Source organism: Pelobates fuscus, chromosome 4 (assembly GCF_036172605.1).
Source record: "Pelobates fuscus isolate aPelFus1 chromosome 4, aPelFus1.pri, whole genome shotgun sequence".
In the NCBI taxonomy this organism is placed as follows: Eukaryota; Metazoa; Chordata; class Amphibia; order Anura; family Pelobatidae; genus Pelobates; species Pelobates fuscus.
The window spans coordinates 340,140,232-340,160,042 of NC_086320.1; the positions used below are offsets into that span (position 1 = coordinate 340,140,232).

The following is a 19,811-nucleotide window of genomic DNA, read 5'->3' on the forward strand; positions in this document are numbered from 1 at the left end:
ATTTAACGATGAAATGCATGAGGACTTCCTGTGTCACCAGAATCCCCCTAGGGGGGGGGGGGGGAGGAGGAGCATGAGCGGAGCCTGACCCAGCGCTGCTGGACATCAGGTTTTAACTCCCTTTAACAATGTAAGAATGGTGAGCGGGAGGGAGCGGGGCACTCTAGGATTCTACAGTACCAGGAAAACAGATTTGTTTTCCTGGCACTAGAGAATCCCTTTGATGTAGTTGTTCTGGTGTGTATAGTATATACCTGTAGTCTTGTTAATAAAGGAACAGCAGTTTACATTACTGCCTCGGGATACCTCTAGTGGCAGTTACTCAGACAGCCACTAGAGTTGCTTTCTGGGTCAACACTACAGTGTGCAGTACTGACTTTCAGTGTCTCCACACTTTGCATGGAAGCATTGAAGTTCCCATAGAGATGTATTGATTCAATGCACCTCTAAGAGGAGATGCTGATTGGCGCAGTGCAGCTTTTGCCACACATATCTATAGCCTCCCAATGCATTCATAGGGGAAAGCATTGGATTGGCTGAGACCCGTGATGAGACCCGTGAGGCACTGGAATAAAAGTGAGTTTAAACGAAGGAGAAAGAGGCCTGTGACCTAAACGGCGATTTCAAAACCTTTAATGGTTGGCTTCAAATAATTTTTGCCAAAAAATTTACATATCAAGATTAGATAAAAAAAGAAAATGGCAAAACTTATTTCCTTGACACATATGTATTAGACTTATACACAACAACAACAACAACGCCATCAGAAACACCAACCCAACATACACATAGTACGAGTGGAAATTAATTGTCATTCAAAATTGCCTAAATTCATTCTCTCCCAGGTTTGCTTAATTTATTACACGGGGATCCATTACTTCTTAATGGCATGTCCGGTAAGACTGTATGCACTAATAATTTCATCTCATTAAAGTGGTTATAGTGCCTGGAATCCCCTGCCACTGTCTCTCCATCCAGTGTTAAATCATTACCGAGACATTTAACATTGGATAAAATTCCCTAACTTCCCATAGCCCCACCCCCACTCATGCTCATTAAACTTCCTTGTAGCAATATTTATTCCTACCTGCAATGGCACTGTGATAGACTGAATGCGTTTAACTGAGCAGCGACCCATTGCTGCTTAATTAAATGCTTCCTCATCAGCTTAAGCAGCACAGAGGGGATGGATTGCTGGGGACTAGCATTAAAACATAAAAAATTATTCATTTTACAAGGAAGGTCTGCGCTAGGGGACTCCACACACTAACCACTGCAATGAAATGAAGCAGTTAAGGTGCCTACAGCAGTGGCGTACATACTGCTGTTGCAGGGGTCGCAGCTGCGACCGGGCCCGTCACTCCAGGGGGCCCGGCCGCCCTGCGGACCCCTGCGACCGGATACCCGCTGCCATCTTTTGCGGCCCCGGCCGGCGCTGCAAACCAAGGGGTCCATTGGGTGGCCCATACGGTTAGGGCCACCCGATGGAGATGGGCTTTCAGGGGGCCCGGTCACTCCTCCCAGCTATCAGAAGGCCGCGCGGGAGGAAAAACAGGGAGTCAGAGTGGGAACTCTGACTCCCATCAACCTGAGCCACCACTGGACACCAGGGAAAGTCACCCTCCTACACCTAAAAGGTAGGAAACAGGAGGGTGACTTAAACATTTTGTGTGTGTGTGTATGTATGTATGTATGTATGTATGTATGTATGTGTCTGTCTGTCTGTATGTAGGGGGGGGGGGGAGGGAGGGGCCCACAGATCAGTTTCACACCAGGGCCACATGGATTGTGTGTGCGCCACTGGCTTACAGTGTCTGTTTAAAGAAAACAGAAAAGAAAGGAGTTTGTTTATGTAAATTTGCCGTAATTAGTTACTGTATATACTAGACTCAGTATAAGCCGAGTTTTTCAGCAGATTTTTTGTGCTGAAAAACCCCAACTCGGCTTATACTCGAGTCAATTGTCTGTATTATGGCAATTTACAATTGGTTATTCCCGATAGCACTTGAATACTTGTTTTGTTACAACAAAACAAATGAGTCAAGGAACCCCTGCTAGTAAAGTCTAGGGAATTTCTGAGGGTCAGTATTAGGATATTAATAAATGCTGTTGCCATTGGCTCGATTTAGTTCTCTTATTTGTTTCTTGTTTTATTGTCTTAATAATGGTAGATATTTTTCAACAGACTAATGTTCAACCACGTAAACTTGTTTTTGCTTTTTATATGTGGGTATTAATAATATGACCTGCTTTTTTTTCCAGTGATCTTTAACACAGACAAACAAAATGTCAAACAATGTAATTTTAGAAAGCCAGACTAGATTACAGGAAATTGATTGGTCTGTAATTTTACATTTTAAATTGAGAAAAAACAAATGTGTTTGCAGAATCATACCTTCCAAATACCATTAAAATAAGATATCAAAGTATTTTGTTGACCACATCCCAGCGGGCCGGTTGCCCAGGGCACAAAATTTCAACAACAAAAAAGAATGTACTAAAAATAAATAAAAAATAGAGTGTCCTCCCCTCCTCAGCTCATTGAAGTGTTCTGGCTGCAATCTCCCATGTCCCTTAACCCTACATTGGTAATTATTGCAGTTTACCTCTGAGGGTTAACTCCACCGCTAGTGGCTGTCTGGATGCATGCGCATTAGGTCTCCCCCAACCATGGGATCATGGTCAGAGCCTGAGCCAGCGCCGAGGGACACCGGCCCAGGATTCCAGTGACTGAACAGATTTTAGCGCTGTGGGAGAGGGGGGAGCGAGGGAGGGGGGCACTGTAGGATTCTACAGTGCCAGGAACACAGCTTTGTTTTCCTGGCACTATAGAATCCATTTAAAACATACCTTTAAGGTAAGCAGTTGAGGCGACAGTCTTCGTCCTGCCTTGTTTTCTCTTGAAGAATGTTATTTGTGCAATAAAACACTCCTGTAAATCGGCAACTTTTCCAGTTGCAGGGTTAGTAGTTTTACTACAGGGACACAGCACCCAGATCACTTCTTTGACATGAAGACATTTTTAAGGCTGACTGTTGACTGTTAATTTTATAGTGTGATATTGTATGACCTATTTCCTGTGTGTGCAAGGTTTCATTGTGAATTTAACCCCTTAAGGACCAAACTTCTGGAATAAAAAGGGAATTATGACATGACACACATGCTATGTGTCCTTAAGGGGTTAAGTAAAAGTTTGTAAAAAAAAAAAGTTTTAATTGAAATGTGATCTGAATTAACTTAGAATTGCCAACAAATCACAGTTTAGTGAATAACCCCATTGTCAATACACCATAATTCATAATCTACTGAACTAATATTAGAGGTTTTTAACCAGGCTGTAACGCAAAGTTCTCTTCAAAATATTTTGACAAGGAATAGAATAACAAGTCAACATGTGCAGGTGTAAGGAAGCAAATCCACTTACAAAATATTATAGCTATTGAAAACCCTCAAATATGTCAAAATATGTATTGCTAAATAATGTCAGTGTATATTCAAGTTAACATATAATTTATCTGTTCTACCACAATAAATAGTTATAGGTATCAAAGAGTGATGATATCTGGTGCCCCTGTGCAGGCCATGGTTTATAGAGACCCTGTTTTTGTTCTTCAGAAAATTTTAAAAATCGTAATAATTATAGCATCCCACAAGAGAGGCTGTATAGCATGACTAAAATTGCTTCATTATAGTGCCTCTCCAAGAACAATAACCCATACAGTTTATTATAATGTTTGTGGTGCTAGTAGGCGAGGGGGGTGAAATTCCTCCATTGTTTTGTCAAACCACTTTTAAACATTTGGAAAAAACCTGGGGATTCTCTAACAATGTTATACTTCCTATTCTGAAGTCTTCATAATGAGGAAAGTACAAACACACAAAATGAAGTCCTGCGCTCAAACTATCACCTAAATTTCCAGCAGGGTTAGTTTTGTTGAATAACAGTTTTAGTTGACTAAAACTAAAATTGGCAAACCCAATGACTTAGTCAAAAGACTATGACTAAAGCTAAATTGAAATTTGCCACCAAAAATAAAATAAGAACATAGGGGCTGTGGAAAGGGGAAAAGAGACAGACCGGGGCTTGGGAGAGAGGCTGGGAAAACACAAAGACACAGAGGTGCTGGGGAAGGGGGAAATTAGACAGATTGAGGTTTTAACTAAACCCATTAGAGTTTAGCGCCAACTAAAATCTTCTGGAAATTTTGTATACTAAAACTAAAACAATTCAGATGACTAAAATAAGACTAAAAGTAAAATGGCTTTGTAGTCAAACTAAATAGAAATTTGCCACCAAAATTAACACGGATTCCAAGCAATGACTCTAGCACTAATCAGCAGGGGTCAAGTCCTGGGGAAAAAAAGTGTGGGAACTCACCCAAGATTCCCCCCCCCCACCCCCCCAAAAAAAATAAATTACACTCCTATGCATATAGTGCAGTGCAGGGTGTGTATAATGAATGTAATGTGTTTGTAGGAAATGCAGATTGTGTATAGTGTATGTAGTGAGTGCAGAGTGTGTGTAATGAATGCCGTGTGTGGAGTGAGTGCAGAGTAAGTAGAGTGAATAGAGTGTGTGTGTGTGTAGTGAGTGCAGAGTGTGTATAATGAATGCCGTGTGTGTAGTGAGTGCAGAGTAAGTAGAGTGAATGGAGTGTGTGTGTGTAGTGAGTGCATGTGTTTGTAGTGAGTGCAGAGTGTGTATAGTGAATGTAATGTTTGTAGTGAGTGCAGAATATGTATAATGAATGCAGCGTGTGTGTGCTGATGTGTAGGTGTTAGGGGGGGGGGAAGCATTTTTTTTCCAATATATGTGTCTTTATTTTATTCTATTCCCCCCTCCCTGCTTCTGACCTTGTCAGGGAGGGGGGAGATCGCCTGGTGGTCCAGTGCTATGGTGGAGGGAGCCAAGCGATCCACACGGGGGCCCAGCACACTCTGTGTTCCCTCTCCGGCTCTGTCTAACTCTCATGAGACTCGCCTGCGTGCTGTGCGGAGCGTTGCCATGGTAACCTGTGGCAACGCTCTGACGGCCGTGGGTCTCGCAAATATGAGCAGCTGGAGAGGGAACACAGTGTGCTGGGCCCCCGTGTGCTGGTAGCAGGGCAGGTCCTGCAGGACTACTAGCAGGAACGGCGTTCCTTCTTTGGAAAAAGTGCAGGAACGCCATTCCCATGCGTTCCTGCAGGACTTGAGCCCTGACTATTGTGCCCCAATACATAGAACTAAAACCAATACTATATGCACTGCTGCCATTCAGGAGTACTGGGAGTTAGAGCCCAGGGATACATTTTGTGATTGTATTTACAAATGTTACAGTGCTACTTCCCACTCCATGTGTCCCCTATTACGGGTTAATAAGTGTGTAGAGGTTTAGAAAACTACACCCCCTCATTAGAATTTTTTTCATTTTAACTGAAAGCAGCAAGGTGAATTGTTAGTGTAGGACTCACCTAAGAGGTTTGCCTTGATGTGACAGATGAGCTTACACTTCATAAGTGTGCATAGAGATTAGGGATAGTGCACAGGAAAATGTTGTTTTAATTAATAATGAGGAATTTCACAATCTAATTATCCATCCAAGATATTTATACTAGTGAGCATGCATTGATGCCAGCAACAAGGCACATGCACTCTGAGAGTTTAGGAAGATTTTGCCATTCCACATCTCTGCTGTTAATCCTTTTAGAACTGCAATATTCACACAGGATTACTGGGTTAGTTAAGCCAGGTCAAATTAGGGTTAACAAACGAGTTGAGCTGCGCCAAATGGTTTGATCTTGATTTAGACATTTTTTTCCAAATCACTTTGAAACGGTTTTAAGCAAATAGTAGGGACTTTATCCATTACCACCTGGCACCATAACCACCACAATCAGCTGTATGCCTGGACTGTTTTTTTTTGTTTTTTTTAATAAAAGCACAAACATGAATGAAGCTATATTGCATTGGACTTCTACGAACAGGTCTTTTAATAACCACATGCACCCATAACTTTAAGGGATACATTTAGTACCCACCACCAGGCTAGCCTCTAACTCAGACCATGGATTTCTGTAAAAAAAATTAAAAAAAAGGAAAGGAAAATTTTAGAATGATGGTTATATTTTCTACATAATGCATTTAATCACGGTTTATCTCCAATGTCTTAAAACAGACAATATCCTTACAGCCCTGGCTGTCTATTTCTCTCCACTAAGAGAGAAAAACACACACTATATATCCATTCACAGAACACACATATTTTGATGCTACATTCCATTTGTGTATACAGTAACCCCCCACCCCATCCCAAGCCCCAGATCCTTACGTTGTGATACTGGTGGAGAGGAGGTCGTTTGGCTTGCCCATACCATACACAAGCTGAGCAGGAAAAGCAGGAGCTGGGCTCCTGGATATGGTAGCCACTTGCCCACCATGTCTGTGGGTCGGTCACTGTGCAGTCCGGTTGGTAGCAGTGCAGATCTTCCAGTGTTACTTTGTATCAAGGCTGCAGGCAGGACTCAATAGCTAACAAACCCAATGACTTCCGGGAGGCTGTACAGTCTGGGCTTCCTCCAGTCTCCTGGCTGGTGGAGGGGTCTTGTGATACGTCACATGCTATGATAATACTGTGCAAAATAGCTATGAAAAACAGCACTGTTTCATTTTTCTGTCTAGCTCTTTATTTCTAAGAAAGCCAGAATTATTCAGGATTGGCTATATTAACAATGTGACAATTAAAAAAAAAAAAAATATGTATTTATTCTCAAAAATACCAAATACTTGCAGTCTATAAAATAGTAGCACAATGAGTAATGATCTCAGAATGTCATGTTAAATTTAGATAACTTCACTGTATAACAGAATTTGAGTTGAGACTATTACAGTATAGGGTAATGATTTCTATGCAGTGAGAGAATCAATGTTAATTAAAAAAAGCTAAGCTGTAGGTGTGGGGGTTTACATTATAGAGTGTGTATGTGTGGGTGGTCTGTGTTACGATGTATACTGTGGGTGGGGTGTGTGTTACATTATAGAGTGTGTGTGTGTGTGGGGGGGGGGGGGGTACTGTGTTATATTGTATACTGTGGGTGGGGTGTGTGTTACCTTATAGAGTGTGTCTGGGGGGTTACTGTGTTACATTTTATAATGTGCTGTGTTTTACATAGTATAGTGAGGAGTGTTATATAGAATAATGAGAATTTTTGTTGTGTTAAATTCTGTATTGTGCTATGCTTTACATAGTATAATGAGGAGTGTTATAAAGAATAATGTGGGGGGGTGTTACATTGTATATTGTGCTATTTTACATAGTATAGTGAAGAGTGTGACATATAGAATAATGTGGGGGGGGGGGTGTTACATTGTATATTGTACTATTTTTACATAGCATAGTGAGGAGTGTTATAAAGAATAATGTGGGGGTTGTGTTACATTGTATATTGTGCTATTTTTACATAGCATAGTGAGGAGTGTTATAAAGAATAATGTGTGTGGGGGGCGTTGTGTTACATTGTATATTGTGCTATTTTTACATAGCATAGTGAGGAGTGTTATAAAGAATAATGTGTGGGGGGGTTGTGTTACATTGTATATTGTGCTATTTTTACATAGCATAGTGAGGAGTGTTATAAAGTTATAATGTGGAGGTTGTGTTACATTGTATATTGTGTTATTTTTACATAGTATGGTGAGGAGTGTTATAACGAATAATGGGGGGGATTGTGTTACATTGTATATTGTGCTATTTTTACATAGCATAGTGAGGAGTGTTATAAAGAATAATGTGTGTGGGGGGTTGTGTTACATTGTATATTGTGCTATTTTTACATAGCATAGTGAGGAGTGTTATAAAGAATAATGTGTGGGGGGGTTGTGTTACATTGTATATTGTGCTATTTTTACATAGCATAGTGAGGAGTGTTATAAAGAATAATGTAGTGGGGGGTTGTGTTACATTGTATATTGTGCTATTTTTACATAGTATAGTGAGGAGGAGTGTGTCATATAGAATAATGTGGGGGGTTGTGTTACATTGTATATTGTGCTATTTTTACATAGCATAGTGAGGAGTGTTATAAAGAATAATGTGTGGGGGGGGTTGTGTTACATTGTATATTGTGCTATGTTTTACATACACTAGTGAGGAGTGGTATAAAAAATAATGTGGGGGGGTTGTGTTACATTGTATATTGTGCTATTGTTTTACATAGTATTGTGAGGAGTATGTCATATAGAATAATGTGGGGGGGGGGGGTTGTGTTACATTGTATATTGTGCTATGTTTTACATAGTATAGTGAGGAGTGTTATAAAGAATAATGTGGGGGGGGTTGTGTTACATTGTATATTTTGCTATTTTTACATAGCATAGTGAGGAGTGTTATAAAGAATAATGTGGGGGGTTGTGTTACATTGTATATTGTGCTATTTTTACATAGTATAGTGACGAGTGTTATAAAGAATAATGTGGGGGGTTGTGTTACATTGTATATTGTGCTATGTTTTACATAGTATAGTGAGGAGTGTTATAAAGAATAATGTGGGGGGGGGGTTGTGTTACATTGTATATTGTGCTATTTTTACATAGCATAGTGAGGAGTGTTATAAAGAATAATGTGGGGGGTTGTGTTACATTGTATATTGTGCTATTTTTACATAGTATAGTGACGAGTGTTATAAAGAATAATGTGGGGGGTTGTGTAACATTGTATATTGTGCTATTTTTACATAGCATAGTGAGGAGTGTTATAAAGAATAATGTGGGGGATTGTGTTACATTGTATATTGTGCTATTTTTACATAGCATAGTGAGGAGTGTTATAAAGAATAATGTAGTGGGGGGTTGTGTTACATTGTATATTGTGCTATTTTTACATAGTATAGTGAGGAGGAGTGTGTCATATAGAATAATGTGGGGGGTTGTGTTACATTGTATATTGTGCTATTTTTACATAGCATAGTGAGGAGTGTTATAAAGAATAATGTGTGGGGGGGTTGTGTTACATTGTATATTGTGCTATGTTTTACATACACTAGTGAGGAGTGGTATAAAAAATAATGTGGGGGGGTTGTGTTACATTGTATATTGTGCTATTTTTTTACATAGTATTGTGAGGAGTATGTCATATAGAATAATGTGGGGGGGGGGTTGTGTTACATTGTATATTGTGCTATGTTTTACATAGTATAGTGAGGAGTGTTATAAAGAATAATGTGGGGGGGGGGTTGTGTTACATTGTATATTGTGCTATTTTTACATAGCATAGTGAGGAGTGTTATAAAGAATAATGTGGGGGGTTGTGTTACATTGTATATTGTGCTATTTTTACATAGTATAGTGACGAGTGTTATAAAGAATAATGTGGGGGGTTGTGTTACATTGTATATTGTGCTATGTTTTACATAGTATAGTGAGGAGTGTTATAAAGAATAATGTGGGGGGGGGTTGTGTTACATTGTATATTGTGCTATTTTTACATAGCATAGTGAGGAGTGTTATAAAGAATAATGTGGGGGGTTGTGTTACATTGTATATTGTGCTATTTTTACATAGTATAGTGACGAGTGTTATAAAGAATAATGTGGGGGGTTGTGTTACATTGTATATTGTGCTATTTTTACATAGCATAGTGAGGAGTGTTATAAAGAATAATGTGGGGGATTGTGTTACATTGTATATTGTGCTATTTTTACATAGCATAGTGAGGAGTGTTATAAAGAATAATGTGGGGGATTGTGTTACATTGTATATTGTGCTATTGTTTACATAGTATAGTGAGGAGTGTGTCATATAGAATAATGTGGAAAGGGTTGTGTTACATTGTATATTGTGCTATGTTTAGACAGCATAATAATAAATGTGTTATATAGAATAAAGTATTTGTTTATTTTCCATTGTATTGTGTGGGCGTTTATTTTTTATATTGTTAGTGCTGTGTGTGTGTAATATATTCGGTCAGTGAGATCACATGACATCTCTGCGGACCACATAGAAGCCGGAACCCGGAAGCTCTATTCTTGTTTTATTACCTAGCAGTCAGTGGTAGGGGGGACTGTAAAGGCTGTTGCACAGTTGCTATTTCCTTTTCCAGGAGCAGCGTGCAGTGAGGAGTAGAGCCTGCAGTGTGCTCCATAGCAGTGTATGTGGAGATTCCTGCAATTAAATATTTGTCTATGAAATTATATAGAAACACATTTAATGGAGGGACAGGCCAACCCCGAGCCCCTTATTGTGCTGCACCCTATTGCAATAGTGAAATATTCTAGCAGAGATATATAACATCTAATCCTGTAGGTGTCTGGAATCTATTGCTAATTCTTCTAATTTATCCATTATTACAACAAGGGTCACATCCAGCTGTTGTAGAACTACAAATCCCATGCTGCTTTGCCAGGCTTGAGGATGGCAAGCTGTTTTTTGAATTGTAGTTCTATAAAGATTGGGGTTTAAAGGCTCCTTACTGCTTTACAAATGTCCTGTGAGAGGGGTGGTCACTGATTCATCACATGGAGATATTAGCCACATGCAGAGTTTGAGTTTTTTATTTTTTGCCAAGACACAGGTATATTTTCTAAAGTGAGAAATCAAAGTCAAAAAGTCCTCAGAGTTTGTCTGTTTTGACCTTGCACTTGGAATTCGCTTTGAATTCACGCTTTATTAAACCTGACCTGACGATGGGTACCATGTAATATTTTTGGATACGCTTTTCAAATATAAGTTAGAAAAGTTTTCAAATTTATCAACAAAAATTGGATGGTGACTTCTGCAGCTGATCCAAAAATATTAAATCAAGGGCTGTGTTAGTCATACTCATGTGAACTCAATTTCCCGTCATATTTACATGTGATAACATTTGAGTACTGTACAGGAGATCTTGTGGAGAAATTGCAGATTTGGTTTTCACTTTTACAAGAGTTTGTTTTAACATATCAGAACTAGTGCCTTGGAAACATAGTCAGTGCAAGATTGTTTTATTTAAATTGCTAAATTGGTGTAGGATTTTTTTTTTAAAAGTAGCACATGAATTCAGTTAATCGACTATGCTTTCCTTGCTTTCACCTGTATAAGTAAGTTATGGAGAAAAGGTAGTGTTTGCTTTATTTACAATGTGTATATTCATTTGTCTCAATATGCTATAAGGAGCCAGTGGTTTTCACTTGACTCATGGCCCAGCAACAATCCAGGATTTATGAATTTCCCTGTTTTATTCCAGTGGAGATACTGACAAAACCTGGACTGTAGGTGGGTGTTGAGGACTGGTTTGGGAAATTAAATACCAGGATATGTTGAGGTATGTAGATATATTTAAGTTATTTTCTTCTCAATTTTAGAATGTCTGAAGGGGATGTTACAAAAGCTGAAAATGGCAAGATGGAAACATTGACTGGAAACAGAGATCGAGGTGTTGCTGCCATTAAACCCAAGTAATTATGGAAAGACCTGATTAATGTAATCAATCCTAGGATCTAATTTTTAAAACGTAAAGCGGTACTGTGGACACCATAAGAACGTCATCTTAATTAAGTTATGGTGTGAGTAGGTTCTTGGTGCCAGCTTTCCTGATTGAAATTAAACCATTAACAAACAATTTACCGTATATACTCGAGTATAAGACGAGTTTTTCGGCACATTTTTTGTGCTGAAAAACTCCCACTCGTCTTATACTCAAGTCAATGTCTGTATTATGGCAATTTACATTGCCATAATACAGACCAGGACCGCCAGGCTCATTACAAGCCCGGCGGTCCTTTTGGAGGCCGGAGCGAGCTGTTATTTACCTTTACAGCAGCACCTGTCAGCTCCCTGCTCCACTGTAAGTCGTGCGAGAGCCACGGCGTCAGAGCGTTGGCACAGTTTACCGTAGCAACGCTCCGCGTGGCACTCAGACTGCGAAATTTACACTGGGAGCTGAACGGCACGGAGGAGAAGGGAGCTGACAGGAGCTGCTGTAAAGGTAAGTAACAGCTCGCTGTCAGCCCCCCTCCTGCACGGTACACACCACTGGACCACCAGGGAATAATATAGCCCCCCTCCCTGGCCAGCTAACAAGCAGGGTGGGATTAAATTTGAATAATATTAAAATTAAAATAAAATGTAATATTAAAATAATAAAAAAAATAAAATGCCCACCGCCCACCAAGGTTACACACTCTGCATCACATACACACACACTGCATTCATTCATACACACACTGCATTATATATACACACACACTGCATTCATTATATACACACACTGTAAAAAAATATTCAATTAATATAATTTTTTTGGGATCTAATTTTATTTAGAAATTTACCAGAAGCTGCTGCATTTCCCACCCTAGTCTTATATTAGAGTCAATAAGTTTTCCCAGTTTTTTGGAGTAAAATTAGGGATTAGTATGTACTCGAGTATATACGGTACCTCCAAATTCATCAAGCGGTGTGCAATAGCTCTGCCTCTGTATTTCCGCTTTTTGTCCCGAGCTTCAATCGGAAAACTGCATGCAGCTATATGCTGTTTTATAATAGATAAAGGGACTCTCAAAATGCTGGAAACAACATACTGAACAATGTGACTGAGAAACAAGTTGTTGCTGTTATTTAATCCATGTACTTTTTCCAGGAGTTGTTATGTTACTTGTGTGCTAACGAGAAAGCTAAATAATGTGATGCACCTTAAAGGAACAGTAAAAAATAAAATGGTATTTAGTAGATATATACACAATGAATACAATCTTCCCTATATTTATGCATGTAGCTATTCTTTGTATATCTAAAAAGAGTTCTTATGACTGCAGCCTTTGCAAGCCCTCACATTTTTCCAGTAAAGAGACTTTAATTCTCTTTACTGGTTAATAATCATTGAGAAGCCTTTGAAACTGTGCACCTGTGTTACTGCACCCTTGGTCGGGAAGGTCACCGGTCTGAGGTTTGGAAAGGAGCAATAGGGGAGAAGGCAGGCGCACCTAAAAGGAAACTATAGTGCCAGTAAAACAAACTAGTTTTCCTGGCACTATAGCTTCACCTTCTGTTAAGGCCCACCCCCATGGTGCAGAAGGGGTTAATAACCCTTCTGTCACTTATCTGGGTCCAGCGCCGATGTCCCTCTGCGCTGGCTCAGCACCGCCCACACTCCACCCCTGCCGGCGGGGGAGATCTAATGCACATTCGCTGCAATGGCTGCGCTCGTGTTAGGATCTCCCCATAGGAAAGCTTAATTCAGTGCTTTCCTATGGGGAATATGGCGACGCTGGAAGTCCTCTGACATAGCGTGAGGACGTTCAGCGTCGTTTAGACCAGTGTTCCCCAACCCAGTCTTCTTGGACCACCAACAGTCCAGGATTTTTTATTTTTTTTTAAATTCTTTATTTTTGTTCCAGCATCCGTAACGGCATCAAAAAAATACAGTAGATGACCCACGCAGGGGTCTTTCATGTTCATGTAATACAGTATTTTAACAAGATGTATATCGTGTCATTATACATGAGTATAAAGGGTTATGCCGCTCGGCGCTGGTTTTCTATAGTCCGGGCGTTGGTAGCCCAAGTATCAAATATGAAACATACCATAAAAGAAAAAATTAGAACTAAGTGTCTATTAACATGGTTATTAAAGGTCAGTACTACATTTCATGTCATGTTTACCAATTATCTTCATTTGGGTCTGGCAATCTGTTGGTGGGCATGGAGTTTCTGCGTTTGCGAGGTAGTGCTCTGTATACTAACACAGTTACTTTTCGCCTTTTGTGTCTTAGTGCATTATTTTACCCAGTCTAGGTGGTCGTACTTGTCTGGTGTGTCAGGCCCTCTGAGGTACTGATCGGTCGTTCTGGAGGGGGGTAGGATGGGGTAGGTTGGGAGTTGCGGGTGAGGGGGGGGGGGGGAGGTAGTGGGAGGTAGAGGTGCTGTGCCTGTTGGGGCGCCCGGCAGGCGGAAGCACGCCGGGCCGCAACCCCCGACTCTCGGTTAGTTTGGGATTATTCATTGATATAAATTTCCCATGGTTGCCAGATTTTTTGGAATGATTTTTCTGTATGTCTTACCTGAGCAGTCAGTTTGTCCATCAGATAAGTGTCTTTGATTTTGACTATCACGTCGTTGTCAGTAGGGACCGTGGGCTGTAGCCATTTTTGTGCCAGTGCTCTTCTAGCCGCCAGCGTAAGTTTATTTAGTAGTTGTTGTTCTTTTTTATAAAGGCAGTCATAAGGTCTGGATAGTAGGATCGCCCAGGGATCTAGGTCTATGTGTCGTGCGAGGACCTCTTGAAGTAGTGTTTGGATACTTTTCCAGAATTTAGTCACCTCTGGGCATTCCCACCACATGTGGATGAAGATGCCTTTGCCACCGCATCCCTTCCAACATGTGTCTGTCGTTGTTTTTCCCATTTTATAGAGTTGAGCAGGTGTGGTGTACCACCTCATGAGCATCTTATATGCTTGCTCCTGCTGTAGCACACAGATTGACGTCTTTGCTGTTGCTTCCCATATGTCAACCCAGTCCTCTCCTTCTATTGCTCCCCCTAAATCTGTTTCCCACTGGTGTATGTAATTTGGGTCTGCGGCTCCTCTGTCTGGGGCACTGAGCTGAGCATAAATTGTGGTGATCATCCCTTTTTGGATTGTTTCGGCATCGCATAGTCGTTCGTAAAATGTCATAGGGGTCTGGGCTGCTTTCTTTATATTTGGGAGTCTGGCAAAGTCACGTAACTGCATGTGGCGGAAGACGTCCTTGGTCGTTAGGGGTGCTGTAGTTTGTAGGGTTTCAAAGGATTTGAAGGAATCCCCTATGTACATATGTTTATAACCAACAGTCCAGGATTTATGTATTTCTCTGTTTTATTCTAATGGAGATAATGACAAAACCTGGACTGTTGGTGGTCTATGAGGACTGGTCGTTTAAGCACCCCGAAGTCCCTCTAGTAGCTGTCTGGTAGACAGCCACTAGAAGAGGAGTTAACCCTAGCAGGTAATTATTGCAGTTTATAAAAACTGCAATATTTATATGCTCAGGGTTAAGGGTGATGGGAGTTGGCCCCCAGAGCACTTCAATGAGCTGAAGTGGTCTGGATGCCTACAGTGCCCCTTTAAGTAGAGACACTTCTGTTATCTCATGGGAGCTAATGGAGGAGGAATGGTAAAGATACAGATTTTAAAAAGAAATAGTTATAAACTTACTTTTAAAGGGCTTACTCCATAGGCCTAAAGCACTTCAGGAAGCCAGAGTACTTTATGGACGTAGAGTGGTCCTTTAATTTTGTGTTTAAAGGCCATTCACCCTACATCCATATCTAACATAATAAAGTAGGACACATTTGCAGTTGTTTCATAGAGCAATGTCTTCATTTGTTATCCACACCAAATCCAGGAATCTCATCACAAAGACCCATATCGCATCTATAACACAACTCCATCACTGGCAGCACCATATAGCCTTAAAACACACATACACACTCCAATCACATTAATAAACTTTAATTCCTGATTGGATGCCAGTGTACTGCAGGCTCACTATGTTATGCATGTTTCCCAAAATATGCTGCAGTGTCTACCCTGTGAGAGAGAAGCATAACGTGTATTTACTACTGCCTTTGCAGCATTGACTGAGTGGATAGTTTTAACAAAATAAATGTTACATGCTATTTTTTTTTCTCTTATTTAAATACTTAAATGCCAATTTGGGCAAAAGCTCTTATTTTTCATGGAAAATGTATCAATAGAATGTCATATTATTTGCTTCCATTCAGGTACTTAACAACTAAGGAGGAATTCCACTCATTCGTTGATGATGAAGATACTGCAAAGAAAGATGGTTTGCAGAAGTGTGAGAAACTAACTGCACATAATGAGACTTCTCCGGACTCAACGGAACCTGAAGCAAAAAGAATTAAGCTTGCAGATGATAGCTGTGGGAATGAGAAAGAAAGCCAAAAAAATACTGATGCCAGACAAGAAAAAAAAAGAGCCAGGGGACAAAACAAAAGCCGACCTCACATGAAACCTTCCCATTTTGAAGAAGTTAAATTGTGTAGCAGTATTAAACAGGTAGGGTTTTATTTTTGGTATTCGGTAGAGAATGATGTGGTATGAATTACATTACATGCTCCTCTTTTAAAGAGAAATGGTCATTTGTTAACTAGGGGTGTGTGTGTGTGCAGTGGTGTATCCTGGTTTTGTGCTGCCCTAGGCAGGACAAAACTCAGGCACCCCCCCACCCTGCCCCACCTTCTATATACACACACATTTACTGACAGACACGCATACACTAGCTAACAGACATACACACTAACAGACACATACAGTCACTAGCAGACACACACATTCACTAACAGACACGCATAGAGACGCACTCCCTGACACACACTAACACACACACTCACTTGTGTTTTTTTTTAATTCAACCCCCCCAGCCTCCTTACCTTTGGGGGGGGGGGGGGGGGTCGGGGTTCTCCCTTTCCCTGGTGGTCCAGTGGCTGCAGGTGGCGCGCGCGAGGGAGCTGAGCAGACAGCTCAGGGGAAAGTGCTCCCTCGTCAGCGCCGCCCGCCTGCCTGGACTGTTAGCCGCAAGGCTAACAAGACATTTGCCCTGGGCATTTGGGGGCGGCTTTTTTTGCTGCCCCCTGGAAAATGCCGCCCTAGGCAAATGCCTTGTTTGCCTCGCGGCTAAAACGTCCGTGTGTGTGTGTGTGTGTATGTGTATATGTTTGTGTGTGTATATATATATATATGTGTATATATATGTGTATATATATATATATATATATATAAAATAAACAATACATATATATATGTAGCTCATATTAGTTTTATCACTTAAATGTTGATATAAATTTCACTTTAAATGGACACTTTGGGCCAGGTTAGGCAACCTTTTGGTAGCGCTGTGCTGACATAAAGCTTTGATGTCACTTATGGTGCTGTCCCAATTTTAAACGCAACATTTATGTATGTTGTAGAATTCTGCAAGTGTTTTGCGTGGGTGCAGTGGCTGCTTTGTAAAGGTTTATATGTGTTTATATGGACTGCATGTTTTGTATGTCTGTGTGCATTGTAGGTGTGGGATGTTTTGTGAGCATTTCATGCTTTTTTTGATGGAGTAAAAGTTTTCCAATCGGCAATTGTAAAGATCTTACAGGTTGCTAAACGCTATGGTCCTTTTATATGACAATGGGTTTTATGGGACTTGGCAAAGTAAAATTATACCAGCCCCTTTAAACAGTCTCTGTAATGCACTGTACTATTTAAAAAGCAGTTGGCAATCGAAAAATCCAAATAAAATGGGATATACAACAATTTTCTGATCAGGTTGGTCTGGTATGCCTAGTGCAACACACAGGGATGAGGGAGTCTGACTTAAAATGAAGTGCTCAAAACTGGATATGGGCAGAGATTTCACCAAAAATCTGACTGAAATGTGAAGTATTGTGGTTAACACTGTAAGTCCAGTGTAATGGATCCAGGAGCTGGTTCACTTGAAAGTGAACCAGCTCCTGGATCCATTACACTGGACTTACAGTGTTAACCACAATACTTAACAATTTTCTGATACATTCCTTTTTTTTTTTTCTTTTTTTTTTTAGGGACAAGGGAATTCCTGTACATTTGGTGAGAAATGCAGATTTTCACATGATCTGTCCAAGTTCATGGCAGAAAAGCCAGATGATATTGGCCCAAACTGTTATCTGTTTGAGACTCTTGGAAAATGCAACTATGGGGCAGCCTGTCGTTTTGCCAAATCCCACCTGGGTAAAGATTTTGAAAATCTAATTAACGAAGAAGTTGTGAAAAAGTGTGAAGGGAATGTTTTGGTAACAAATAATCTGAACAGAGATCTCCAGCTTCAGCTGCGGAAAAAGAAAGTCAAGTTTGAGAAAACTGACCAGTATTTGAAGAATATGAACAAAACCAGTAAACCGGGTGCGAGTGGAAAGGGAAATGCACCTAAACCTGTTGTAGAGGAATCTGGGGTAACATCTGAATGCGCAGACACTAAGGTGGGAACTGACCAACAGGATACGCTGCTCTCTACAGCTGCAATCAAGGAAGACTCCACTCCGCAAATTGCAGACTGTGCAAAAAAGGAAACCCCTAGAGTGGGAGCTCTCACAGATGAAGATATCATCAAGCTCAGACCATGTGAGAAGAAAACTGTAAGTCATTTTGTTTTATAAACCTTCTCCTGCTAGACAGTGCCTAATAGGCCTGTTATACACACTATGAATGTAGTAAAAATGTAAGTCACAGACTACTGATTTACTTTATAATTACATAAAAATGGTGTAATGTTTATATTGTTGTACGTACAATTGTACAGGCTCAGAAAAAACTATTGAATTCAGGAATTTTTCTTTTTTTTTTTTCTTTAATTCCCAACATGAACGTCAATTTAATATTGTTGGATAAGCTTTAAAAAAATAAAAAATAAAAAATATATATATGTGTGTGTACGCGATACCAGTAGAGAGCACTCAGGAGTCTTTCAAGGTAAATTTCATCTGTTGCTTTATTGAGCAATTACAAATTCACACAACGTTCCAGTCAACGTTTCAGTCTGTAAAATACTTTTTTCAAGACTGGTATCGTATACAATTTGGTTGGAGACAGCACCGGAGCATTAAAAGACCGGGAGCATTGAGTGCTGGGACGTATATATATATATATATATATATATATATATATATCAGAAACTATCACAGTGGTGGTGGACCGTGCTGAAGTTATACAAAAGATAATGAAGAAAGTAAATCATTACATACAGTTGATGGAAGAAAATTCTTTACAATATGTCTTAACAAAATAACATAATAGTGCAATACAGTTGAATAATATATGCAGATATTAGCAATGCCAATGGAACACTCACACTTTCTAGAGCTAATATAGCTCTATTTCTGTAGGCGTAGCCGGCTTAATCCCAGTCTAGGGATACAATGGTGAGATCCAGGAGTCTTGGTCCAGATAGGAGTATATATAGGGAGATATAAACTCCAATGGTATAATAGTGTAGGTAATTATCCTACTTGCAATACCCAGAGCATGGACCTGATCTGGTATAATCAGGCTTGGGTGGAATGAACCCCACCTATGGATATACGGAATGTCCATGGAGCCAATATAAAAAAGGACTGGGTATTTAAAATAAAAAAAATACTTTAACAACATATATATAATAAATGTGATAAAAAGTAAAATGGAATTGAGTAATGTCTGCTTTCACTAAGTGAGGACCTGAAACCAGAAATTACTCAATTCCATTGTTGACTGGTACTTTTTATCTAATTTTAGCACTTTTATTTATATACCGTATATACTCGAGTATAAGCCGAGTTTTTCAGCACATTTTTTGTGCTGAAAAAACGGACCTCGGCTTATACTCGAGTCAATAGTCTGTATTATGGCAATTTGCATTGCCATAATACAGACTGAGGGAGAGGGGGCTGGCAGAGATCTTACTTACCCGTCCTGCAGCTCCTGTCAGCTCTCTCCTGCTCTGCGCCGTCCGTTCAGCACCTCGGTCAGCTCCCAGTGTAAGTCTCGCGAGAGCCGCGGCTCTCACGAGACTTACAGTGTGAGCTGACAGAAGAGCTGAACGGACGGCGCGGAGGAGGAGAGAGCTGACAGGAGCTGCAGGACGGGTAAGTAAGATCTCTGCCAGCCCCCTCTCCCCCCCACTGAACTGCCAATGCTGGACCACCAGGGAAGGAGCCCCCCTCCCTGCCATGCATCAAGCAGGGAGGGGGGACGAAAATAAAAATAATAACTAAATAAAAAATAATAATAAGAAATGATAATGAAAAAAATATAAATAATAATAAAAAATAATAATAAATAAAATAATAAAATTGCCCAC

The 19,811-nt window shown here is 40.1% G+C and overlaps 2 protein-coding genes across 2 annotated transcripts in view; one reads left to right on the plus strand and one right to left on the minus strand.

The window, feature by feature from the left end:
* The window catches only part of LOC134609074 (pituitary tumor-transforming gene 1 protein-interacting protein-like), a 50,276-nt gene extending 43,744 nt beyond the window's left edge, over positions 1-6,532 (minus strand). The window contains exon 1 of the mRNA XM_063452460.1: positions 6,311-6,532. Within this exon, the coding sequence (XP_063308530.1) occupies positions 6,311-6,419 (109 nt within the window). The 5' untranslated portion in view covers positions 6,420-6,532. The remainder of the gene's footprint in view (positions 1-6,310) is intronic.
* A 3,546-nt stretch (positions 6,533-10,078) lies between these two features.
* DUS3L (dihydrouridine synthase 3 like) overlaps positions 10,079-19,811 on the plus strand; it is a 33,507-nt gene continuing 23,774 nt past the window's right edge. The window contains exons 1-4 of the mRNA XM_063450761.1: positions 10,079-10,123; positions 11,316-11,408; positions 15,709-16,006; positions 17,542-18,111. Coding sequence (XP_063306831.1) covers positions 11,317-11,408; positions 15,709-16,006; positions 17,542-18,111 — 960 coding nt within the window. The 5' untranslated portion in view covers positions 10,079-10,123; position 11,316. The remainder of the gene's footprint in view (positions 10,124-11,315; positions 11,409-15,708; positions 16,007-17,541; positions 18,112-19,811) is intronic.